General features: G+C 40.0%; 4 protein-coding genes across 5 annotated transcripts; 2 read left to right on the top strand and 2 right to left on the bottom strand.

Moving 5' to 3' along the window:
- Positions 1–596: 596 nt before the first annotated feature.
- Positions 597–17,453, top strand: LOC115679568 (transcription initiation factor TFIID subunit 1). Of its 2 annotated transcripts, XM_030603182.2 has the most exons (21): positions 597–1,008; positions 1,324–1,430; positions 2,158–2,220; positions 2,368–2,413; positions 3,105–3,356; positions 4,222–4,337; positions 4,719–4,887; positions 6,026–7,124; positions 8,002–8,204; positions 8,311–8,548; positions 8,786–9,122; positions 10,531–10,746; positions 10,926–11,018; positions 11,931–12,137; positions 12,341–12,547; positions 12,917–13,400; positions 13,730–13,926; positions 14,079–14,162; positions 15,233–15,289; positions 15,366–16,505; positions 16,867–17,453. In XM_030603182.2, the coding sequence occupies exons 1-21, from the start codon at positions 963–965 to the stop codon at positions 17,218–17,220; spliced, it is 5,715 nt and encodes a 1,904-aa protein (XP_030459042.1). In that variant the 5' UTR covers positions 597–962; the 3' UTR covers positions 17,221–17,453. The 2 variants fall into 2 exon arrangements, with proteins under 2 accessions (XP_030459042.1, XP_030459043.1); XM_030603183.2 differs by lacking the exon at positions 597–1,008 and having other exon boundaries at positions 1,352–1,430; positions 4,230–4,337.
- A 1,549-nt stretch (positions 17,454–19,002) lies between these two features.
- On the bottom strand, positions 19,003–20,217 carry LOC115679582 (uncharacterized). Its single transcript, XM_030603196.2, has one exon. The coding sequence runs from the start codon at positions 20,215–20,217 to the stop codon at positions 19,003–19,005; it is 1,215 nt and encodes a 404-aa protein (XP_030459056.2).
- Positions 20,218–21,321: 1,104 nt separating this feature from the next.
- Positions 21,322–22,889, top strand: LOC115679768 (peptidyl-prolyl cis-trans isomerase FKBP12). Its single transcript, XM_030603470.2, has 5 exons — positions 21,322–21,490; positions 21,946–21,979; positions 22,083–22,144; positions 22,374–22,426; positions 22,625–22,889. The coding sequence occupies exons 1-5, from the start codon at positions 21,403–21,405 to the stop codon at positions 22,724–22,726; spliced, it is 339 nt and encodes a 112-aa protein (XP_030459330.2). The 5' UTR covers positions 21,322–21,402; the 3' UTR covers positions 22,727–22,889.
- A 354-nt stretch (positions 22,890–23,243) lies between these two features.
- Positions 23,244–25,216, bottom strand: LOC115679583 (uncharacterized). The gene is made up of 2 exons (XM_030603197.2): positions 24,001–25,216; positions 23,244–23,790 (listed from the first exon to the last, which is right to left on the bottom strand). Exons 1-2 carry the CDS (start codon positions 25,132–25,134, stop codon positions 23,404–23,406), a joined length of 1,521 nt encoding a protein of 506 aa, XP_030459057.2. The 5' UTR covers positions 25,135–25,216; the 3' UTR covers positions 23,244–23,403.
- Positions 25,217–25,565: the final 349 nt, after the last annotated feature.

Below are 25,565 nucleotides of genomic sequence, written 5' to 3'. Positions count from 1 at the left end.
CGTTAAACCGGGTTAGAAAATTCAATTCAAAAGGCAAATCGTCTTGACCCATATTAGACTTACAAATGAAAATAAAGTATTTCCAATTTTCTATTTCCTTGAAAATACAATTTCTACTAGATATGAAAAATCTGAACTCATGCTTGGTTTTTGTATATATTTGTTGCTTTTTTATTTTCTTTATTTGACGGCATTTTCACTTAAACTTTAATGTCTAACCTAAATATAAGATTTAAATAACATAAAAAGGCGTATATATTTTTAATCTATATGTTCTTAAAGGCACGTCTAGTTTTCATGAAAAAAGCTCCTAAAAGATGAAAATCAGGAGAATATGTTTGAGTTCATGGTCTTTTTGACATGAATATTTAAATTAACTATTGTTTATCACTTCAGACAGTATGTAAATTAACATCGATAATATGGATAAGATGCAATATATAGATGAAAATCATGCAAATAGGTTTGAGTTCATAGCCTTTTGACATGAATATTTAAAATAAGAACCGGTATTTCTTAAATCGAAATATATCACCTGTCAAATACATGGAGTGGGATATTTTTCCTTTATATATAACCCCTGTTTTTCCATTCACTTTTACGGTCCTTCTTCTCTTCCTCTGTTATAACTTAAATGTCATCTCCTTCGTTCCTCCTGCCTCCGCCATAGCCGAGGGCAGAGATCGACGCCCCCTGTGCCCTCCTCGATTCGACGCCAACGGCGGCGTGGAAACGAGCTCCCACCAGTCACCACTTCCGGCGAGCCTTCGTCGACCGTCGTTCGCTGCCGGCGGCGAAATAACCACCAGCGATTCAGCTGATCAGCTGTCGGCCGGCGATCGATCGGGACGGGGAGAGAGAAGTGCGAACGGTCGTGAGAATTGATTTGAGCAGGCCCTCGAAAACACTGAAAACCACTCTGAGCTACGGGCACCTTGCATCGGGGCCTCGGTGTCGTGAATATGGGTTACGATTCTGGGGATGCTTCGGAAGACAGTCGAGATGATGGTATGCCGATTCTGCACTTCCGCAATGGAATTTTTAACTGTTCATTATGTATCCCCTCATGCGGATTGCATGATATGCGGAATACTGTGTGACAGAGAGTTTTATTGCGAGTGCGTTTGCCGTATACCTAAGTTTTTTTTTTTTGTTTGTTTTTTGGGTCGAAAATACCTAAGTTGAAGACGCAGTAGTCTGGTGAAAGAAGTGAACTTTGCTCGCGCTATCTGTCAATCTTGAAATGATTGTTTTTTCTTCGGGTGAATTTCTTTCAATTTCTGTCGCATATAAGGTGATGATTTGCCTCAAATGACATGACAGATGACGAGGAGGAATATGAAGAGGGCGGGAGCGGCAACCGCTTTCTGGGGTTTATGTTTGGGAATGTGGATAACTCGGGTGACCTCGACGTTGATTATCTTGATGAGGTGATTTCTTTCGATATCATTGTTTTGCGTGCATCTTTTGAACGTGGGCAGCCTACCCAAGAATACATTGCATCTATGCTTTTGCGCCTGACGCAGGTGTGGTTGAGCTCAGTAAGATTACCGGGTGGAGCTTTTAATTTGTTAGAGGTGGCCGGGAGCTTTTATTTGACTAATCTTGATAAATTATGGGTGGCTGTGGTGCGCTCTAGCTGGAATAATTTAATGCTGAAGTATTCTATGTCATACTCCTTGCGTCCTGTGTAAATGAATATCCGAAGCCGCTTGAGTGCATTCTGGACAGACGACGGCTGTAGATATCCAAACTTCCTGGCTGTGGACTTGAGTAGATTTTGTTGGATAGTTTCTTGCCAGCTCAAGTATAGGTGCATTACCAAATGGAGAGCTAAACATTCGATCTTGTGGCATCTATGCAAGTGTTAGCAAGCTTCCTTTTGAGCATGTTTTCTGTGCATAATAGGGGTAAATGTAATTTAGTGTCTCATAAACCTGCTTTCATGGCTATCGTGCACTTTATGCGTGTCGCATATGGGGCAATAAGTAACGTAAGATAATTATGTAGCTCAAATGCCGCAAGTAGAGTGTTGCTATTCTACTGCTTGCTTAAAAATAATTTGTCAGAGATAACAGCCTCTCTTTTATATGGTACATATATAACATGCTCCTGGGCGCTGTATGTTCTACTTATCATATTTATTTTATATTGCAGGATGCAAAGGAGCATCTTGCAGCGTTGGCTGACAAGCTTGGTCCATCTTTGGCTGATATTGATGTATGGAGGTTTTAATGCTTTGCATGAATTTGTTTAAGCTTTGTTAAGAATGGATTCCAAGAGTTTTACTCTAATGTCTTAGCTTATCATGCTCGCAATTTAAGCTATTTCATGAATTCAATGAGCTAACAATCTGTTGATTTTCAGTTGTCTGTAAAATCACCAAGAACACCTGTTGATGCTGCCGAACAAGGTGATTCTTCTTTTTTCCCTTTTTGCTTGGTTTGATTTGATGACTCCGAAGTCAGTAGATGGTTTCTGAAGGATCTCTGACAAAAATAGCATCTTATGTTACTAATGTAGAAGTTACATGTTCTATCTTCAACACTACGAAAATTGAAACTTTGGTTGGACCAGTGGTTCTAACTCACTGTTGATCTTACAGCTTGGGATACTTTCATGATGTTGTCAATCTGGAAATTTGTTTGACTGATTTTTTTCTACAATATGCTTTATGATTGTTCTTTATTTCCTAATTGACTGGATGAAGATTCATCAGGGAATCAATAGTTGTTGCAGTTGAATCCCCATATCATTAATTTGGATAACCTGTGCTCCAGGGACCCTTTTTTTCCCAGTAGTGTATGTTAATGGTGGGGGTGCCTTTTTCTCCTTTTTAAGTTATAATGTCTGGTCAATTGAAAGCACATTTTTGTATAAATAATTCTTCCATGATGGTTATAGTATCCCATATTGCTTGCATACGCCATTTAATGGCCTTACAATTCATTCTATTGTCACAATTGCAGTGAATTTTCTGTTAACTTTTTGGGTCTGTTATGCATATCTTTCTGTAGATCAGGACTCCTATGGCTTCATCTGTCTGTATGTTGGTGTAGTTTCAGCCATTTCTTCTGATTTCTTTTGGGTCCTTCTGCCACCAGATTACGATGAGAAGGCTGAAGATGCTGTTGACTATGAAGATATTGAGGAGCAGTACGAGGGTCCAGAGATCCAAGCTGCCAGCGAGGAAGACAACTTGCTTCCAGAGAAGGATTACTTATCTGCCGAAGTTCCTTTTGCTACTTTGTATGATAGAACTTCAGTATATGACGATGAAAATTATGATGAGGATGAGGAAAATGAGAAAGAGCAGGAGTTGGTGGATAAAGATGCAATGCAAACTACTTTATCAGGTTTGCTATGCGCCACATTACATTATGAGTTCCTTATAAAGATGCTTGTTCTCACTGTGATTCATTTGGGTGCGATCATTAAAATATACTCCACATGCATTGGTCTATGCCGTCCTTTCTTACTTTGTGAGTCATCTTTCTCAAGTATGGTATAAATTACACAACTGAAGCTATTTGTTATGAGTTTTGGAACCTAGTAACGTATTTTATGCTTACCACTACTTCTGGATTCCAAACATCAGGAGAAAAGTGAGGAATGCTAATTCAAATAGTATAGGGTTGTCACCTAGGTTTTAAGAAAATGAGCATGTTATTTTTTTATCAGTTTGATGATTTATATTCCTTTAGAATGTCTGGTTCCTTGCTTCTTGCAGAAAGATGACAATAAAGCAAAGAGTTCATCATTTACACCATGCTTTTATATCAAATGCAACATTAGCATGGTTTGTTTCTCTGAAATGGTTATTGGGTGCCATTCTGAAGGAAAACTGAGAATTGACAACGTCCTTAAACCTATAACATCCAAGAGGTTACCTTTTTGATGATGCTACTTAGAGTTACAGGAGGGTACCTGGAAATACTGGTGCCTTGACATTATGTCTGAACTGGAAATGTTATTGGTGCCTTGACATCATGTCTGAAGTGTTAATTTTTTGGTTTCAGACCACATCATTCATGAATTTGTAGCTCAGTAAGTAAATGGGAATTGTTGATAGTACTTAAAATGGAGAATCAATCTCTATTGATCACAGCTATTACAGTAAGATGTTGGTTGATATGTGTCTTAACCTTTTGGATGGTCTATGTCTCAATTCTTAACCTTTCGTGAATAATAAGATTGGTAATAATGACATTCTTCCTTCAGAAGTGCAGGCTGCAAGTCCTGCAGTTTGCTCTGAAGGCAGTATTTCCGCTGAGCATGAGCAATGCCATGCCTCTCCACGTAATGAAAGTCCAGTTGCTTCTTTTGAAGAATTTCAGGTCAGATTGGGTGTTTAATTTGCTTATAATAGAGTTGAAGTTTTCCCTTCCATGTTACAAGACTACTGCTCTTCGGATGTCTTTCATTGTGGCGATTGATGAAATTTTGTATCTTTTGTATACTCACATTCCTTTCGCAAATCCTTGTCTCTTGCTTTTTGTTGAGTTAAAAATTGATTCTTTGGAGCAAAGCCTATATAATAAGCACATCATAAATCTTCTATTCTAAGTAATGCTTTGTTGAAGTCGTGAATTAAGCTTTATAAAAGCTTTGCAATCAAGCAGCTTTATTGACATCTCTCATAAGGGCTCTGCTGTGTTTCCCAGCATAGTTGTTATTGGCTAAGTTATATTCAACTGAACTATTTGTGCACACATCAGGAGATAGCTGAAGCTGATGAGGAGCCACCGGAGGATAAAGCTTCTTCCCTGTTACCAGTTCTGTGTATTGAAAATGGGATGGTCATTTTACGGTTTTCGCAAATATTTGGCATTCATGAGTTTTCAAAGAAAAGCTACAGAAGGGATCACAAGACCTCGGTCCACAAAGGTATTTTGCTGATGAATTGTAATCTGTTCCTCGAATATTCCCCTTTATGCAATTGCCGATAAAAAAAAGTTTTCCCTATGTCCAATTATTGGTTATGTTACTCTTTTTGGCACCAAGCAGCACAAATACGAAACCGACAGTTGTGTACTGGACATGTGCAAACCAACAAAAGAAAAGGCAGTAATAAATAACAAAACCAAAAAGAATGATATACAATGGCTATAGCAGAAGAGAATTTCTAATTCTTTTATCACTCAAATCCACAAAAGAATAACGGAAGGAAAATTTAGAAAGAATCGGAAGAGAAGCATCTGTGACCTTTCTTGATGATTTATCTCTGTTCTCTGATGCATGTATCTCCTTCATGTCGTTGATTTGGTTCTGGCTAAATGTGCACTGCGTGATAAATTAAAGGAGATTATGGTAAAACCAACCCATGGTGTAGGTATTACATAGAGAAAAGGTACCATAAAAAGCAAGATATAAGCAGCCCAAAGCTATTCAAATGCAGAAGAAAGAGTGAAGCTTGGAGCCATGGCCACTCCAACATTGTTCTGTCTGTTTCTATACGTGCTGATCTCATTGGGAACTGCAAAGCAACTTAAAACCATTGTTGGGGCTGCTCTTTAGACTGTTGGAGTGCTATAGACTATGATAGATTATATCCTATTACTGTGTTTGTTCTTGGAGGAGTCATATATCTTAATCACCTCTGCTGGCGGTACATGAGAAAGTGTGGAGAGGAGCTAAAGGCCTGCAGCATTTACGTTTTGTAAGTAAAGAAGATAAAAGTAGACTACTTATTCTTCTTCTTCTTCTTCTGGAAAGGAGAAAAGAGAAGAGGGGGGGGTGTGTCTGGAAGGAAGAATAGGAGAGTTTTGAGAAACCACTGCAGCTTCAGTACAAAAGAACAGTGAAATAATCTCATGATGGTATTATACATGGTCCTTAATGAACGGTTTGATTGTTTTTTGTGCTTTCTCTTCAATTAGGCTGGGAGGTTCATTCCTTTCTTTGTTAGAAGTCTTTCTTCCTTTCCCTTGTAAACTTTCTTTGTTTTGTCTTTCATGCTTGTTCTTAGGATTGGGAGTGATTTTGGTTTCACATTTTGTTCTGAATTTCTTTCACCTCCTTTCAGAGACGTTTAAGTCTGCAGATGCTTCTCATGCCGTGGAAGAAGATGAAGAGGCTTTCTTAAGAGGTTTGGGTCAAGGTTTTTCATCCCTTAAACTGGCACAAGAAGTCCAAGATGATATATTGGGCAATACCGATGGTGATACACGGTTTGAAAAATATGGTGCTAGGCACGGTGAAGGCAGATTTCCTCTGAGAGCTGACGAGGACATTTTTCTTAGTGGAGGACCTATGAAAGAGGATCTAACAATAGATCTCTCAACAGTTTGGCAGTTGCCTCAAAGTCCTAATTTCTATCCTCTTGGTCAGCAAGACTGGGAAAATAGCATCCTCTGGGATGGTTGTCCTCTAAGCCCTGACAATTCTGCTGAAAACCATGACCTACGCAGAGCTGATTTAGGAGACTCGGTCAATGGAGTTTCTGGGCCACAAATTGGATCAGAAAATCTTAAATTAGGGCATCAAATATCCCAAATTGAGAAGACAGATGGATTCGGGTGTCCTGCTACTTTGGTTTCCATCGGATCAAACAGTACATTGAGATGTTCCAATCTTGTATTTTCCAGAAAGGATTTCCATCCCCAACTTCTGAGATTAGAATCTCATTTGGAAATGGATAAATTTTGCCATGGAGATGGTTTGGAGGATAAAAGCACAGAAGAGCAGCTTCAGCATGATGCTTTAACACAATTTAGCAAAATCTCGTTGCAGAATAGACGCATTCTGGATGGGTCCTGGGTTGATGAGATAAGTTGGGAGCCTAATGTTTCAATTGCAAAACCAAAGCTTATTTTTGATCTCCAAGATGGACGTATGCTTTTTGAGGTTTTAGATGACAAGGATGGCAACAATTTTTGGCTTCATGCAGGGGCTATGGTGATGAGTCGATCTCCAGAACCCATTAGTCATGATTCTCTTGAGCTGATCAGTCATGGTGGACTCTCTAGTTGGCAGTTTGACATTGCCAATGACATTTTCTATTCAAACAGGAAATCGTCTCAACAGCTTAATACTAGCTCTGAAAAACGCATTTCGTATGGTGGTGAAGTATATCATTCAGCACCCGCCCTTAAGTTGGAGACAATGAAACTAAAGTTGAGCAAGTAAGAATGAGTTGCTATGGTTCATAAGGATTCCTTGGGTCTGGTCTATTGCTTGTTTATGGAACATCATATGATTGTTCTGCGTTCAGCGTCAAGATACTTATCTATATTTGGATTTTTATCGAGCCGTTTTCATAGATTTAAACCAACATCAGTCCTTTGTCCTATCATTTTTTTATTTGAAGTTCTTGAATAGGTTATCTGACTATTTGTCCTGATCTTGCCTTGCTGAAGCTTTTCTTGAACCAAAAGCTTGGTCTTTTGTTGATGGCACAGATATCTGTAGGTTAATTCAGTATCTATACTTATCTCTAATATGACCTGTTGTCTAATGTTGTAATGCCCAGCCCCATTCAAATGGAAGGTCTTGTGTGAGCGGATACCTGTTTCATTATTTCCATTATACTCAATCTTTTCCTTTTTTTTTAAAACTATAAGTTTCTACAATTGTATATTGTTACGCCCCATAAAATGATTATCGAATGCATAGGCTGATAATTGATATTTACGGTCTAACAATATGATGTGTCCGCATTTGGTCATTCATGTTGTCGAACCTTTTTTAAAGTAGGTTTTATGGGCAGTTTAAGTTATTAGTCTTCATTAATGCAAGTTCCTAAACAATTTAGGAGTAGCGTGTGAAAGTGCTCAGAGCATTGGATGTTCAAATGCACTGGCTATAATTTACCTTTCTTGAAGACTTCTGCTTCAAATTATCTCCTAAATGAGGCTGTCAGTTGTTTGTTTGATGCATGTTCTAAGATCCATCTGTCCATTCTGGTGTGATTGCATATGGTTAGTGTCATGTTTGTCGTGTTAACGTTACCTGTTAACTTTGAGATTCATATCTTGTATGTCCTTTTGATCTTGTTTGCAGTAAAGATGTGGCCAATTTTCATCGACCTAAAGCTCTTTGGTATCCGTACGACAATGAGGTGGCAGTTAAGGCGCAAGGAAAGCTATCTACTCAAGGGCCAATGAAGATTATAGTAAAGAGCTTGGGGGGCAAAGGAAGTAAACTTCATGTTGACGCTGAGGAGACTATCTCGTCAATCAAGACAAAGGCTTCAAAGAAGCTAGGTTTTAATCTCTCTGCCATTATTTCTATTCAGGGTTGAGAATGTACCCAATTTTCATCTTGCAAATGTCTCTGTTTGTAGAAATTGAGCTCATTTTTTTCTTACAGATTTTAAGCTATCTGAACCAGTGAAGATCTTTTACCGTGGAAATGAACTTGATGATCATAAATCTCTTGCTGATCAAAATGTCCAGCCAAATTCCTTGATACATATTGTACGTACAAATTTACATTTGCTGCCAAGGGCACAGAAGATTCCTAGTGAGAATAAGTCACTGCGTCCTCCTGGTGCATTCAAGAAGAAATCTGAGCTCTCTGTGAAAGATGGCCATGTGTTTCTAATGGAGTAAGTGACTGGAAGCTAGTATTTATGTAAGAATATTTATTTGTCTATTATACCATCTTCTTTTATTCAGCCCACTGTTTAATGATTGATGCTATGCTTTTCCATGGATGCAATTGAAGGAAGTTTTTGTCATATAAAATAGTTCCTTTGAGACCATTCTTCTTCAGCGCGTGCTTATTCTGACTCTCTTTTGGTGATTGAAGTTCTAAAATGATGCTTCTCTGAGCAAAAATGTAGGTATTGCGAGGAAAGGCCCCTATTGCTGAGCAATCCAGGGATGGGTGCAAGACTTTGCACATACTATCAGAAAACAGCCCCAAGTGATCAAAATGGCATCTTTTTACGTAGTGAAAACAGGAGTTTGGGGACTGTGATGGTACTAGATTCTACTGATAAATCCCCTTTCCTTGGAGACATAAAACCTGGTTGTGCGCAGTCATCTGTTGAAACAAACATGTATAGAGCACCTGTATTTCCCCACAAGGTGTCCTCGACTGACTATCTTTTGATTCGCTCTGCGAAAGGGAAGCTTTCTATTAGACGGATTGACAGGATAAATGTCGTAGGACAACAGGTCTGTCCTAAAAATTAATGATACTCTTTCTTGGGTGCTTTTTTTTTATTAATTATAGTTATGATGGTCTTTCTTTCTAATCATTCTTTGACTTAAAATGAGGTAGATATAATTGTTTATGGTGTGTGTTTTATGTCCTTGCTGCTGGTCTGTGGATATCAACTATAACTTGTGTGGGAAATAAATTCTGTTTTCTTTGTCATATATACGCTATGTATCAGCTTTCTAGCATATTCACTTTTTCTTGAGATGTATATAAAGTGCTGATGTGCTTTTGAGGTTTACTGGCTGTCCCACTGTAACTGTGGTACTGGCTCTATACACTGTAATTAAGTTAATATGCTATCGAAAAATACGAAGGTCTCTGCACAAAACATATTATATGTGTGTTTTTTAAAGATCACATTGAAACATGTTAAAATCATGTCTCGGACACGCAAAATTAGGGTCAGAGAGTTATCTGCAAATGCGAGCCTTCAAAAATTTGTATTCACATTTTGTCAGTGTGGCAAAGAGTTTGGCTGTGTGTTCAAAACATGCTGGATGTCGAAGAAATGTCAATATAGTCTCCTTTGCCAGTTTAATGTTTATCCTTGACTTCTCTTTAAATTTAAAAGTTCCTATTTTCTGTCTTTTGTGCTCGTTTTCTGTGGATAGATCAAAGAAATTTTTTTGACTCGACCATAATGTTGAAAAGGATAAGATAGAAGATTGAAAATGGTTCAGTGCAAAACTTATGGATGATGAGATGTCAAGAGTGTCATATTTCAAAATAATTCATTTATGGAGAAAAGGCAAGTGGTGTGAGAATTTTGTTGTCAGTTCAATTGGTGATCATGGGGGAAAAGCTGGGAGAAGTTTGAAGATTTACAAATACTTAAGATTGCTATTTAGCGCACTATCTAAGACAATCGAGTTACGTTTCTGGTTAGCTATCTTGCGGAGGCAAATCCTATTAGAAACTTTCTTTAAATTAGAGGAAGCTAACTGGGAGTGCAATTGTTTCGAAAATCTCGATGACAGAGGAATTTTAGTGGCGAATAGATGTACTGTGTGAGTAAGAAAGGAAAACTGAGCTAAATGTTCTTAGAAGTTTCGAAGGCATGTAACTTCCTGTATTGTAAAATACAGCCAGGCAAATAGCATTAATGTGGGCCTTGCTAAGTCTTTTTTTGTTCGGTCATCTTTAGCATTGAAAGGAATAGGAGAGCTTTTGAAGGTAGAATCTCTATTTGATGTGGTCACAGATAGACTGTTGATGAATGTTGCTTGTGAAACAATGTTGCATCTCCTTGAATTTATCTCACGGTAGGTTGCTTAATTTAATAAAATTCCATCTAGACAATAGGGTTCGTGGTAGACGGGGGAGACTGATTTTAGTCATCTGATCTTGTTCCCACACTTGCAGGAGCCTCTCACGGAAGTTATGTCTCCAGGAACAAAAGACCTGCAATCTTTTCTCATGAAAAGAGTACTGGTTTACATGTTTCGACAGTTTCGTGCCCTTAAAAAAAGTGGCGTAGCTCCTTATGTACGTGCAGATGAGTTGTCCTCACAGTTCCTAAACCTGTCTGAAGCCTTTGTCCGTAATAGATTGAAAAAGCACGCATGCGCTGAGTTGAAGGTAGTTTTGCATCAATACCAAAACTTTGGAATGTTCCTGACTTTGTTGGTTGATGTATAATTTGTCTATTATATACTTATATAAATGCTTGTTTTTGGCTCTTTTTCCTGCCGTTGCTGTACTCTGAACTTGCAGTTTCTTCCCTGACTGTAGTCCTTTTTTATGCATGAACATGACAGAGGGGTTCAAATGGGGAATGGATTTGGAAAATGAGGCCCAATTTCCACATTCCATCAGAAGAAGCATTGAGAAAATTAGTGCCACCAGAGAAGGTAAGAGTTGTTTTCTATATTGTCTCTGCTTCCCTTGAAGCGAATAATGTGTTTGAGTTTGCATCTTTGAAGTTCATGCATAAGATTGAGTAGGAAGAGATGGTGAAGCAGCATGTTTTAATAGATATAGTGAGTTTTAACCAGAACTGTAGGATAAATTCATCTATCAACAGAACTTTTTGCCTGATGGTTGGGTTAGATTTGTGAATAATTCGCTAGTGGGGAGATGTATCTTATGCTGATGGACGGTAGGTAATAAATAGATTATAATCGGAGGTTTACCATCCAAGCTTCTGTTCTTTGTGAAGTGACTGAACTGAATTTATGAATATGGCACCTGTAAAAGTATGCTCAGTAACTGAAGGGTTCTTTGTTTATTTCAACTTATCTGAATGTGAATAGATCAATCACATCCAAACTTATCTCCAAGTCACATATACAGGCATCCCATCTATAGTAATGCCATCTACTCTTAAACATTTGTTGGCATCTGCATATCTCAGAGTTGGATCAAAATGGAAGCCTTTCTAACTGCTATTTGATGTTGAGAAAGTTGGGTAGGTGAGCCAAGACTATTTTTTCAGTGGAAGATTGTTGGCACGTGGCACAGTTCTGTCTAATGGTTCATAAGTCTGCATGTTTTAGCACCTTCTTGCTCTTCATGATGTGCTGTTTTGTGTGGATATTACTGATGTGACCTGTGTTTGTTTTATTTGGCCATCGATATGACCTGTGCTGATCAATCGCTTCGTCTTTCATCTGCACTTGGAAGTCAGACAAGTGTGCGAGTAATTTTAACCCATAAGTATGACTTTATAGTACTATAACACTGTATTAACTGCCCCTCTTAAGTGTTCCTTATGAAATCAAATGCTCCCGATGTATTGATTTTCTGCTCCATTTTGGTGTTAGGTCTGTGCATATGAAAGTATGCTAGCTGGTCTTTACAGGCTCAAACATTTAGGAATCAGGAGACTTATGCATCCAACTGGAATTGCATCTGCAATGAGTCAGCTTCCCAATGAGGCAATTGCCCTCGCTGCTGCATCACACATTGAGAGGGAACTGCAAATTACTCCATGGAACTTGAGTAGCAACTTTGTCGCCTGTACAAACCAGGTTACTTTTTGCAAAATAGATGAAATATACAAAAGGCTTTTGTCCTTCCTTTTCTGCAGCCCGGGACCCGGGTGCACTTATCTCAGTTAATGTGTTGATATTTGCTGTTCTCATTATACTTTTGGGACTCAGGTGCACTTTACTCCCTTTTGTCTTTTTTATTTTTTTACTTTAACTCATCATCTGTTGGTTACCTTCTTCAGGTTCGAGAAAATCTTGAGCGTTTGGAAATCTCTGGTGTTGGCGATCCATCTGGCCGGGGTCTTGGTTTTAGTTATGTTCGTGCTGCTCCAAAGGCACCAATGTCGAGTGCAATGACAAAGAAAAAAGCTGCTGCTGGTCGTGGAGGTTCAACAGTTACTGGCACAGATGCTGATCTACGTAGACTGAGCATGGAAGCTGCACGAGAGGTTTGTATGCTTGGTGACAAATTGAGATGAAGCATTTGACAACTTTGCATTGAATACTTTTTCATGCTTTTGTTATGGATTTACCTGAATCCTTCCTTATTTTGATTTGTCATGGTCGTCTTGCTTTGCTGTGTATTGGAGGCAAATTGGGTATGGTTACTAGATGACTTGTATTTCTCTTATGTATTGCACCATGCACTAAAATGTCCAGGTAATTCCATTGAAGAAAAGACACCTCCTAAGAAATCTTTAAATAGTAACTGATTCGAGTTTGTGTGCTTCTGTCCAGTCAAATTATACTACGCTTCCCTGTGTCCTAGTTGAAGATTCTTTGGTGCTTCTAAGGTTTTACTACTTTTTGAATTGCAGGTTCTTCTAAAATTCAACGTACCTGATGAAATTATAGCTAAGCAGACTAGGTGGCATCGGATAGCGATGATCCGTGAACTTTCTAGCGAACAAGCTGCTTCTGGAGTTAAGGTTGACCCTACGACCATTAGCAAATATGCACGTGGTCAGAGAATGTCTTTTATTCAGTTGCAGCAGCAAACCCGAGAAAAATGTCAGGAAATTTGGGATCGACAACTCCAGTCTCTTACAGCTATTGATGGTGATGAAGGTGCTAGCGATTCGGAATCCAACAGCGACCTAGATTCCTTTGCAGGGGACCTAGAAAATTTGCTTGATGCAGAAGAATTTGAAGGGGATGAAGCAATTAATGAACGCAAGCATGATAGATCTGATGTTGTCAAGGGACTAAAAATGAGGAGGCATCCGTGCCTGGTTGAGGCTGAAGAAAAGGGTCAAGATGAAGCTGCTGAAGCCGCTGAATTATGCAGGATGCTCATGGATGGTATCATGTTTGTTAGTTATTACTTACAAATTGCTCAATTTATAGAAAATAAGCTTTAACATGTGATGCTTACAAGACGATTCACTTAGCTGATTGTTAATTTAAGAACGATCATTCTTCCCTGCGCCAACTTCAATTTCTTTGATGCCTCTGCAGCATGTCTGGTGCCTCATGAGTTCTTGTTTGTACCATTCATTGGGAACGATTTTTCTTAATTTTGATAATAAAAAATTAGGGTGTTCTTTGATGATTGGCTCATGATAAACATGGTTTCTCTAGAGAATATGTTGGGTACAGATATAGCCTTCTGATTGAATAATGGTATGCAGAAGATGAGACGGAATTGCTAAAGAAAGAAAAGATTGGAGCTGCGCGGAAGGAACTTGGCCCTGCTCTAGGCTCACAACCTGTTTTTGTTTCCGAGAAAGGAGAGCGCGTCAAGAAACCAAAGAAAGTAGTGAAACAAGTATCAAGCTCAGTTGCTGGTGATGGTTCAAAACCGAGTATTCATGGTGATCAAGAAGATGTGAGCATTAGTCTTAAAGTTTGACCTTATTCGTAGTCCTGCTTTTAATGGATCATTTTCTTTAACATCTTGTCAAATTTCACTTTCTACCCATAATTTGAGTTAACCCTCTCCCTAGTATTGGTTGGATTGATAATTAAATCTTTTGGCAGGTGGAAGCTCTTCTAGCAAAAAACAACAACTTCCCAACGAAGGTGAAAGCTAAGAAGATTAAAATATTGGGTGACGGAATGAAGGCAAGTCGTTACTTGTTCTATCTCTTCCTTGACTGTAATCTAATGAATCTTTGATTGCGCTTATGATAGGAAATGTCTTATCTGTTTTTGCAAGAGTGCCTGTTGCCATTTTGTTTTTTACAGATTGTTGCTTGGGTTGCTGTTGCACTTGGATAAGACACTATCCAGTGAATATTATAGCTTTTGGGGGAAAAGTTCTCATTTAGAAATTCCCTTGGGCACTAGTAAAATAATTAAAAATAAATAGAACACTTGTCACAACACTTTGGAAAATGAAAGTTCGCAATAGAAGAAAACTACCTACGTCTAATAGGAAAATTTGCAAGTTTGAAGTATGTGTGTCCTGATTATGTAACATTTTCGGATGCACAGCAGTCTTCATTTGTAATTATTAGATCGGATAGAAGAATCTGCCAAGGCAGCAAGTGAAGGGGCAGTGGGAGCAAGATTGTTGAGGGAATGGGGTGTTTTGTTTTTGCTGTTAGATTGACCAAGATAACAAATGTTCTTTTTATCTAATCCAGGGCATAATTTTTTTGAAGCCATCCATATGCAAAATTATGCTCGCATATATTTGATTCATGGAATATTAAGTGAGCAAATGTGAGCAGATCTCTTTTTTCTCTGTGTATGGATTGTTGATGTTTACCTTTGGCTTCATTTTATTTACTAGAGATAGCATATTTCTCCCATTTGAAATAATCTATAAACATGCTTATCTAAATTATTATATAATATGAACTCCTAGTATATATCTGAAGAAAGATGGGATAAAGAATGGGCCTCTAACACATCAACACAATTGCAACATATCGAGCATTAGTACATTTGCTATTTCTTGCTTCTGCAACATTTGAAATTCGTACCTGATATGTCCATGAAAATCAATCTATAGATTTAATCCTTCGGCAGTCATGTACCACATCATGATGTGTGTTTCTATATGTGTGAGGGTGGACCTTTATTCTTCTTTCTCCAACACATGTTATATCTATTGTAAGACACTACTTCTTCAGTGTGTGTTCTCCTGTTTTACTTCCTATCTAATTTGGATCTCCAATTTGAGTTAGATCTTTAAGGAGAAGAAATCAGCCAGAGAGAGTTTTGTCTGCGGGGCCTGTGGACAGGTCTGTGACTTCAACCATTGTGGAAAATTTATGTTGTGTGATAATGTTGTAATGTTTGTCTCTCTCTTTTGTCCAGCTTGGACACATGAGAACCAACAAAAATTGCCCCAGGTATGGAGAGGATCTCGATTCGCAGACAGAAGCCGTTGATCCCGATAAAGCATTGGGGAAGTCAAGTTTAGTCAATCCTGCTAGTCTTCCCCAACAGAAATCTGTGACAAAGAAGATTATGCCTAAGAGTGCAACAAAAATTTCTCTGGCAGAAGCAACAGAAGGTCAGAAGTCTGGCGCCAAAACAAAAGTTCACTCTTTGAAGCTCAAATGTGGATCGATTGACAAGCCTTCTGATGATGTCACTCTGGGTTCTACCCAAAGTTCAGACCAAGTGGCAATGTCCATTGTCGATGCTGTGAACAAGTCTACTGTGAAGGTGAATAAGATAGTTATCTCTAGCAAAACTAAACCAGCAGATGTACAACTTGAATCCCATAAACCTTCTATCGTGATACGCCGTCCAACTGATGCTGATAGAGTCCATCCAGAAGCCCAGAAGACCTCTATTGTATTTCGGCCACCAGTGGATACAGATAAAGCACAAATTGAGCCTCATAGGCCATCTATTGTCATAAGGCCACCGGCAGATATTGAAAAGGAACAGTCTCACAAAAAATTAATTATCAAAAGGCCAAAAGAAGTTATTGACCTGGACCAGGCCAGTCAGGAAGGAAGTGCTGATTTTGAGCACAGAAAGACAAAAAAAATAGTTGAACTGTCAGATTTCGAGAGATACAGAACGCAAGAGAAGACTTATTTTACTGAGTCGTCATCAAAGAAGAAATCTCGGGAAGATAAAAGATGGTGGGAAGAAGAAGAGAAGAGGAGAAATATGGAGAGATTGAGAGAAGAAAGGACGAAGAGGCAGTATATGGAAGAAATGAGAATGTTAGAAGAGAGAGAAAAGTTAGCTGAGATAGAAAAATACGAAGTGTCATTAAGACGAGAGAGGGAAGAGGAAGAGCGGGAGAAAGCAAAGAAGAAACAGAAGAAGATGAAAAAGGCTGAAGTTAGAGATGAGTACCTAGAAGACTATAGGGCTAGAAGAAACGATAAAAGGATGCTGGAAAGGGACCGGACAGCAAAGAGGAAGCCTCTTATTGAGCCTGGAAAGTTAAGTGCTGACTATGCCCTACCTACGAAGCGTCGTAGAGGCGGGGAGGTACTCATTCTGTTGTTTCATACCCGATTTTCATTTCTATTTAGTCCGTTGCTTAACTACTGTTACTGGTAACTATATTGCACTTTAATGGATGTTCGATAAAATTGCATGACAGTAAGCGATAGCGATTACATATCACGAGCAACTGCATTGACCAGTTGATGCCATTCATGGATGACTTGTGGATGATTTGATAATTGTTGTTTATTGCTGTGTTCCAGTGAACATGAAATCTTTGTTTCAATTTGCTGGTCCGATGATCCCTTTCCAATTGGATATACTGATTTTCATATGGAGCATATTCCATGCATCAGGTGACTCAGTTTTCTGAGTGCTTATTTAATTGTGGAACTTATTCCAGGTTGGATTGATGAACATCTTGGAGCGCATAGTGGAGACACTAAGGGGCAGGCAGGAGGTTTCTTATCTCTTTTTGAAACCTGTCCCCAGGAAAGAGGCTCCAGACTATCTGGACATCATTGATAAGCCAATGGATCTGTCCACAATTAGGGAGAAGGTTAGGAGGATGGAGTATAAGAACCGCGAGGATTTTAGGCATGACGTGTGGCAGATCACCTTCAATGCCCACAAATATAACGATGGGCGCAATCCTGGGATTCCTCCACTTGCGGATCAGCTTTTGGAGTTATGTGACTACTTGTTAAATGAAAATGATGAGAGCTTGACTGAAGCTGAAGAGGGCATTGAATATTAGTTAGAGCCTGGAGGGATGTGTATAGTTTTACTCTTCCAAAATTTCTACAGTAGCCATCTCCTTTTCTGTACATATGGGGTGGGTTTCTAACTTCTAAGGAGACTCGACTTTGTGGGGTTGTCCCTAGGTCAGGTTGTTTGTTCCCTGTTGTATCCTTAAAAAAGATTTTGGCTTCTGCTGAATGATTATCTCAGATGCATATTGGAGAAATAACAGGAGGAAAGGTTCTTATATCCTTTGTTGATTGTATTTTCCCTTCTGTTATTTTGAATACCTTCGTGTGCTGCCCATCCCCAGAGTAAAGGTATTTATCTATCTTTAGATGTATTTAGAAGATCATCAGCTGAATTGGGAAAAGCTTTAGAGTTCGTGAAACAGACAGAAAGCTTAAAAGTTGAAAAATATTTTTCGAAAAATGATTAGTTATTTCGCTTTGAAAAATCTGTCAAGGGAAAATGTTTTCACTATCCACAACAATTTATGCTTAATAATTCTTGTGAGTGATAAAAATATTTTTTATTCATTTATTTTTGTAAGCGATATAAGTAATTGTTTTCTGAAAATATTTTTTAAATTTTGAGTTTTCCGTGAAACAAATGGAGTCCTTAACAAATGGTGATTCCTCTTTTAAAATTGAACATTAATGTGATATAATTGCTTTAAAATTAAACGGTGAAGTCACTAAGAAATGGTGATTCCTCTTTTTCACCGGAACTTAATGTGATAATCACGTTGATTGACAAAACTAGTTTTCATACCTGTTTGGGTAAATATTATAGTTATGGAGCGACTAAATGAGTGAATATGTTGGTGAATTATAATTCATACATTTTCGAAATGACAATTTACTTGATCTAATTTTGGACAACTTGACCAACATATTCTCGATATTGAGGTGAGAATTCTATGAAGAACAATTTAAGCTCCCAATGGCATGAATTGTAGTTCTTTTAACAAATTTGATTATTGTACAGACTCACTTCTAGATATATAGATTTGATGAAAGTAATAATTAAATTCTCAATTGCCTAATGATCAAACGTGTCGTTTATGAATGTAACTATAGACTATAGACATAGATTGTGGGTTATAGATTGGATTATGTATTTAAATGCTTAATTTTTTCCTAGGGGGCGGCTATTTTTAGGAGAAGCACAAATCATTTTCCTCCGACAAGGAGAGGATAATTCTAATAATTTACAATCCTAAGTGGACATCCAATATTTTTCATGGCCATAGCACAATTGCGTGCTCAATTAAATAACAGTAAAGTCACGTCTCATCAAAATTAACCCGTCGGATGATTAATTGTATGTATCGAACTGATCCCTCTATTGACGTTACATGTAACTGTCGGCGAAATAATAACGCGTGTACGGGATGATTCATTGGTCAGAATCACGCATACCAACAAGGCAAAATCCCACTGAAACCTTTAACAATGTCAAAACCCCATGACAGGTCTCCCATCGTGATGGGTTGACGACTGAATTGATCTTACAGTAACGTTGTACCAAATTGTCTGCGAATGCTTTATTTCATATTGTACTCACCAGCAAAGAGTCAAATACAAAAGGAGACATCAACAACAAACTCCCGCGACGTATAAATTCTTCCTCCATAAAGGAAGCGAGAACCAGACATCTCAAACATGCACAGACGATATCGACGACGACGACAGTTCATACATCAAACTGCGTCTGCACTTATTGTTTATCAAGAACAACCACAAGACTCACTCATGAAATTGAAGACCTAGCCGTGAGGTGATTCAAGGTTGTCTCAAGCCCACCATTGGTGAACAGCAACCCCTGCGTCCCTCAACCTTCCATACAAAGCCAGGCACTCCCAGTAAGCCCTTTTGCTCCTATTCGTGTGCCGGTACCCCCATTGACTGCTACACTCTAGGAACATTTCGTCCACCAGATGTATCGCCCTCTTCCTCATCATTTCTTCAGCCACTTCCGCGTCGGCCTTCATCACGACGTACTCTTCTTCTCTCACATTCTTGGTCAGCCAATCCGATACATCCAAGTGCGCATCCCCAGATCCGGTCTCGAGATGGTGCACCTCAAAGTGTTGATTTTGCACGGGGTAGTTCTGATGAAACCATTGCACCATTCCCCTGTCGTCCTCCTGCGAGCCTACTGTGATGAAATTGCGGCGGTTATAGCCTTGCAGAGAATCACCCAACAACTCAGGAAGATATTTGACCTTCTTCAAGTACTCGCCGGATCTTACTAGAGCTCGTCTTGGTGGTTCAAGCAACACATCCTCTAAGCCCTTCAGGGTGGCTTTCTTGGCTTCTAATGCCAAGTTGCAGAGTTTCCTCTTTGTCGAGGAGATTGTGAGCTGAACGTCCAGAGCGACCTTCCTCATTGCCACGACGGTGCAATCATATCTTCTCATATACACGATTTTATAATTTGACGGTTCTCGGAAAGCATTCGAAGGATCACTGCCAAGCTGAACAGCAAGAATGCCACCTATTTTCACTACCCTATCCACGAATTTAGGGTCAACTGAACCAGATACAAGTGCAAAATCAAACGTCCTGTCTGGGATCAGACTCTGACTCTCCACATCCGATTCCACAGCAAAATCGATCTCATTGTCATCCAAGAATTGGAGATTCTCACCGAGCTGCCTAATACCAGAGCTCACAACCAGAGCTTTATCACCTTTCTTGAGGAGGCCCTCATGAGACAAATCATGAAATAGGACATTCATGGACTGCAAGTTGCTCATATCAGAGACAACACCGAACTCAAGCGCATTAAATCGAGATCTTGAATGAGGGGATTTCATAAGGGACCCTATACAAGGCAATGTGAGTATAACCGCAGCCAGAAACAATGATCTCGACACGACGCGGAGGACCTTAGAATTGGGCAGCTGAATCAACAACTGGGAGTCGCAATCGGACGCAAGATTCACTCCATTCAAATGTTTCATCTTATACTGGTTCTTGGCTCGAAAACTATGAACCAAGTCCATTGAGCTTTTAGCCCTTCGGTCGATTAATCACAATGGTTGCCAAACTCAATGCACCGCAAAAGCAGCCGCTTTTGGCCAAATTAGCCAAATTGGCGAACACCCAAAATCGAGTAACGAAAGATGAGCGCTCGAAAAGAGGAATTGAACACAGAGACAAAGAAAGGGGGAATCTTTTAGCGAGTGCAAAACCTAGCAGCGGTGTGATTACCACCCACGAGGGCAACACGGATGCTTCGGACTCTACACCACAGTAGCATCAATTGCCTCATCCTCTCTGCCCCCATCCTGGGAAACCAAAAACCGAGCTTCTCTCCACCAGATCCTTACCCAGACGCTATCTCGTCACGCATCGTTCGGAACCCGGCGAATCAGAGAACGCGGTGTGTCGGAAAAGAACAAAAGGGAAGGAGAGGGCTGAGAAAGAAGAGAATGGGATTGTGCTTTTCGTGTTGCTGTCCTTTTATTACAAAATCGTTGGAGACAGAGAGATGTGTGTATATATATATAGGGAGGAGAGAAGTTTGCATGGAAACGGTTAAAAGGGCGAATGAAATGGGGAAGAGTGAGCTGTGAATGGGTAACTAAATTAAGGCCCTTCTCTTTGCTGGCTCTGCAAATCTTGCATTCCCATGCCGCGTAGGTGCAGTGTTTTTCCGTTAGACAGAGGAAGAGAGAGAGAGAGAGAGAGACAGACAGAGACAGAGGATTGGCGAAACTCGTTCATGGGCTTCGGCCGATTACCGCGCCATGTCCTTCCGGTGAAGCTCTGCCAAGTTCAGCAAAGCCCAAGAAGCCTTTTCTTGCCAGCTTCGGCCCAATGAACTTCTTGAGACAGCCTTCGAATTCAACATATGAAGACACTAACATTCGACCCAAACCAACGATTTTCCATCGTCGAGAGGAATCGCATTCTCGATCTTTTCGACTCACGTTGTCTATCGCATTGCATTGCATCGATTTGAATCCAAAAGACTCTGTCTTTGGTCTTTTTGGTCGGGCCATTGTGGACCGTAAAGTGATGAGGTAATCTCCATCCAGACACTAGTGGGCCAAGAGGAGAAGAAAAAAACATTGACGGAAATGTCAAAAATCGAACTGTATATAGAAGGGCTTCGTTCGTGATTTGCTGCGTATTGCACCTGAAAACCTAGCGAGAGAGAGAGAGAGAGAGCGAGAGCGAGAAAGATGGGAGTGGAGAAGGAAGTGCTGAGAGCAGGAACAGGCCCCAAGCCCTCTCGCGGTCAGAACGTCACCGTTCACTGCACTGGCTACGGTCGCCCCCCTCTCCCACCTCCTCTTCTTTTTTCTTTGTCTACTTGCAAGTTTAAGAGTTCTTGATATCTTGTCCGTCTTTCTATTTCACTGGGTATGCAGAATTGAAACTTTTAGTCACGGTATGCGTTGGGAATTGTACAGCCCCATGAGCTCCTTTAATGCTGCATGAATTAGATTGAAGTATGCTTGAATTGAATCGACACAGACTCGAGATCGTACTTCGACCATCACTTCTGTCGCCCTTTTCTTTTGTGTTCTATCAATTTGTGTTATGAACCTCATTGGTGCTTGTCGACCATCACTTCTGTCGCCCTTTTCTTTTGTGTTCTATCAATTTGTGTTATGAACCTCATTGGTGCTTGTCTGGAGTCAATCACTGAAAGGGTGTCTTAAAAAGGGTTCCTTTCTCACGCATTTTCCTTTCTCTCGGAACTTGTTCCTCTTTCAACGCAGGTAAAAATGGTGATCTCTCCCAGAAGTTCTGGAGGTATGGGGGTGTTGTGCTTTCTCAGTTTGACAGAGTTTATACTTTAATTTGAGGCTGGTTTTCTATTTGTCGAGATTATTGAGATCTGCATATTTCTATGTAGCACAAAGGACCCTGGACAGAAGCCATTTTCATTCAAAATCGGTCAAGGATCCGTGATCAAAGGTAACTCTAGATTCCAGCTTTGACTTTTGGAAGCATGACGATGGGATTCAGCTTTTCCCTCAAATGGAGAGCTCCATTATTTGTTATCCTGTGTGTGTTGACTATATAATTGTAATTTGCCTGATGATCGTCGAGGACTCAATTTGCAAAGTCTATCTTTTGCGTTGGCCTTACTGACGTGGTTGACAAGGATTACCGTTGTGTTATAAGATTTTTCTCTCTCTTGTAGGATGGGATGAAGGTGTGATGGGAATGCAATTAGGGGAAGTTGCTCGTCTTCGGGTGAATCTCATCCCTTATGTTCCTTTCTCTTCAGTTTTTTTTATCCTTCTTTAGGTCACAATGCATTTTACTTTTGGAAATTTATGACAAGGACATTGCATTTCCAAGATTTGGGTACATTCATGTGGACCAAATTATTTATGCTTCTTCCTAATGTTGATATCTCTAATCATCTGATATATTTGAATGGTTTTGCAGTGCTCTCCCGATTATGCTTATGGCCCAAGTGGATTTCCTGCTTGGGGGATCCAGCCGAACTCGGTTTTAGTGTTTGAGATTGAAGTTCTTAGTGCGGAGTGACTTAGTACCCTACTTGGCATGTGATGTGCTGGTGCAGAGGCATATTTCCGTACTCCAGATAATGTAATGCATGTGTGTTGTTGGCTTTTGGCTCTTGATGAGATTTGAAGTGGCTAATACTAAACTGGATTATGATGCTATGCAATGTCAAGTTTCTGAATAATTGACAAAAATCAAGCTTCCTAGTCATTCCGCCAAATAACAATTGCCACTCACTTGTTCGGAGCTTTGATTTATCCAAAATTTGCATGGAATCTATCCTCCGCAGGCCTAATTTTGTGAAGTATCCTCTCATTTCCATTTATTGATACCCCATGATTAATATAAATTTCTCAAGCAATTCTTTTTCGGTCAAATATTCTCTGAGACTACGGTACTGATCTGATGGCTAAAGCAGAGCTAAACCCGCTGGAACCTGCACCTTATTAGAGTAGTTCATACGTGAAAAGGTTGAGGTATTGGACAATCAAGAGGTAATGCTTTTGATGAAATCTTCCCTGGCGCAATATGTAGGATGGGTTCAAACATTTGATTTTATTGTTGCAACGGCACTTTCTCCTGGCCTAGAGAACTCTTCCACAAGTACGTCGAGAACGCTAGAGAAGAATAGACATGTTTGTTTTGTTCTTTTTATGCATTAAACTCTATGTATAGTTTGAGATCTAAAAGAGGCTGATCTAGCTGCAAGCACAGCCACCGAAAGAATTCTTCGACGGTGCTCCTACTTTCCTGGTGGTAATGACCTCTTGAAGGACATTTCTCGTCCACTCTGTAAAAAATGTCTTGTTATATCCAATTTTGCCGCTTTTGTAGATGGACATACATCGACGATCTTCTTCCGGATAGGGACATGGTTCTCCATCTGGATCCCTCCAAGCACCCTTGTGTCTCATCCCTGACCAACTAGCTAACCAGCGATAAACATACTGGCCGACTCCTGCATTTTTCAACCACCCTTTCGGATAGAACTCCATTATGCTGCTGTTTCTGTCCATCAGGAACATGTTGGTCAACTGCGCACCATGTGGAGACACTAGAATGTCTGTCATGCTCATCAATTTCACCTGAAACGAGATCCTTGATTATTATCACGGACTTGAATGTTACTAGCGAAGCCAAAAGCAACCCAAGATTATTGTGTCTGGGTCGAGGATCTTTTTCAAAATTACAAAAGCTGTTTCATTGATAAGGTCGAGTGAAGTTCCAGCTTAGATGTGTGAGGTAGGCGTATGAAAATCTTGTACGAGGCATAAGATATCAATGCATGTAGTCACCTGTTCACAGAAATTGAGATTACTGGAGTAAGCCACCATCAGACTACACCTTTTGACCTTATTGCATTCTCTCTGAAAAATCTCGATCACAGCCGAGTCATTCTTGAATGATCTCGCTCCTCTTCGCATGAACATAGTCAGACCAACAATATCATTTGTCTTTTTTCCATTAACCTCTTCGATTTCACCTCTCAATTTCATATTACAGTAATTTCTTGCTTTGCACCTCAATAAGTCGTAAGCCTCCACTCTTCTCTGTCTAGACATACCACCTTCACTGTGTCTCATAACAACTGCCTCCTCAAAACAAACTGGACCATTTTCCTCATTTTTGTCAAACTCTTCTATGGGTGGTTGCTTACCAAACGTTGCCTCCATCAAGTTATTCAGCCATGGTGACATCTTGAACCTGAGCTCCCCCCAGTGGTACAAGACCCACCGGTCTGGGGACCTGCAGCTGTTCCTCTGATGCCACGATATGAACGGGAAAATGGATGACAAGCCGTGCCAGAGGTTATCATAATGGTAGTGATTATACGAAACAAAGGTCAGGCCTCTCATGAATGTGGCATTTGCTGGGAGAGTTTCAGGCCACGCTAGCGCGTAGTAGTTCCACGACCCATCATGGGTGTCGCGTCCTTTAACGCACAGAACCCTACCTTTCGACGATTCCGAGGGGAAGTGCTGGTACTGGACCTCGCCTTCGACATGAGTGTCGTACATGGAGCTCATGAACCACGTGTGGCCCTCTTGAGGTCGGTCCGCAAAGCGTACGTCCTTGAGTGGAAGAAACGTGACTGATTCACGGAGCTTTTCGGCCATAGCTTCGAGCTTAGCCTCTGGGGTCGAATCACCAGAGCTTCGGGTGGTGTTGAGGATATCACGCCACTGCTGCTTGAGAGACCAGGGAGGTGACGGTGTTAAAGGTGAAGATGGTGGGGTCTGGAGATTCGGGATTCGTGAGAGGGCAAAGATTGTGAGACTTGTGGTGAGGATGAAGGCGGAGAGTCTTTGAGAATTGATAGAAAAAGGAAGGGTGAAGCATCTTTTGCTGTACTTGGATGAGGAGGAGGTTGTCTTGGTGTGGATTGGAAAAGTGGTGTTTCTCTCTATTTGGTGAGATGCTTTAGCCATGAATGAATGATTGAAGTGGCAGAGATGATGATGATGATGATGATGAAGCTTCTGTTCTACAGAGATCCCCTTAAGCTCTGTAACTGATCTGCTGCTTCTCATAGGCAATGTCGAAAGATGTCCACATGATCTGTGCAGGGTCAGGCCAGATCGGCGTTTTTACTGTGACACAGAGCATCTGTTTCATGTTGCAAACTCATGGTTCAAGCACTCTACTTGCCTATAAGATGGAGGTACTGATAATAAATTTCTACGTGGTTATTGGCCGTTGGCTAATTCTGTTTCAGTAACATGTTTTTTTTTTAAATTTGGTTGTTGTCAAAATTGAACATACATACATGCACATGTATTTGTATAATTGAAAAGCGACTTACAAAGAAAAAAAAAACTTAGAATTTAGAAATCAAGATCCATATATGAATTGATCGTAC

Source organism: Syzygium oleosum, unplaced genomic scaffold (genome assembly GCF_021117445.2).
Source record: "Syzygium oleosum isolate NSW1041296 unplaced genomic scaffold, Sole_v2.1 Sole_v2.52, whole genome shotgun sequence".
Classification (NCBI taxonomy): Eukaryota; Viridiplantae; Streptophyta; class Magnoliopsida; order Myrtales; family Myrtaceae; genus Syzygium; species Syzygium oleosum.
This window is presented reverse-complemented; position numbering and strand designations above follow the sequence as displayed.

Bases quoted from the DNA above. Each gene is read 5' to 3' on its own strand.
- LOC115679568 (XM_030603182.2), top strand. From the start codon at position 963: ATGGGTTACGATTCTGGGGATGCTTCGGAAGACAGTCGAGATGATG. The intron at 2,414-3,104 runs GTGATTCTTCTT...TTCTGCCACCAG, and splicing joins TGTTGATGCTGCCGAACAAG to ATTACGATGAGAAGGCTGAA. The intron at 11,019-11,930 runs GTAAGAGTTGTT...TTTTGGTGTTAG, and splicing joins AATTAGTGCCACCAGAGAAG to GTCTGTGCATATGAAAGTAT.
- LOC115679582 (XM_030603196.2), bottom strand. From the start codon at position 20,217: ATGGACTTGGTTCATAGTTTTCGAGCCAAGAACCAGTATAAGATGAAA.
- LOC115679768 (XM_030603470.2), top strand. From the start codon at position 21,403: ATGGGAGTGGAGAAGGAAGTGCTGAGAGCAGGAACAGGCCCCAAGCCC. The intron at 22,145-22,373 runs GTAACTCTAGAT...TCTCTCTTGTAG, and splicing joins TCAAGGATCCGTGATCAAAG to GATGGGATGAAGGTGTGATG. The intron at 22,427-22,624 runs GTGAATCTCATC...ATGGTTTTGCAG, and splicing joins GGGAAGTTGCTCGTCTTCGG to TGCTCTCCCGATTATGCTTA.
- LOC115679583 (XM_030603197.2), bottom strand. From the start codon at position 25,134: ATGGCTAAAGCATCTCACCAAATAGAGAGAAACACCACTTTTCCAATC. The intron at 23,791-24,000 runs GTGACTACATGC...ATCTCGTTTCAG, and splicing joins ATCTCAATTTCTGTGAACAG to GTGAAATTGATGAGCATGAC.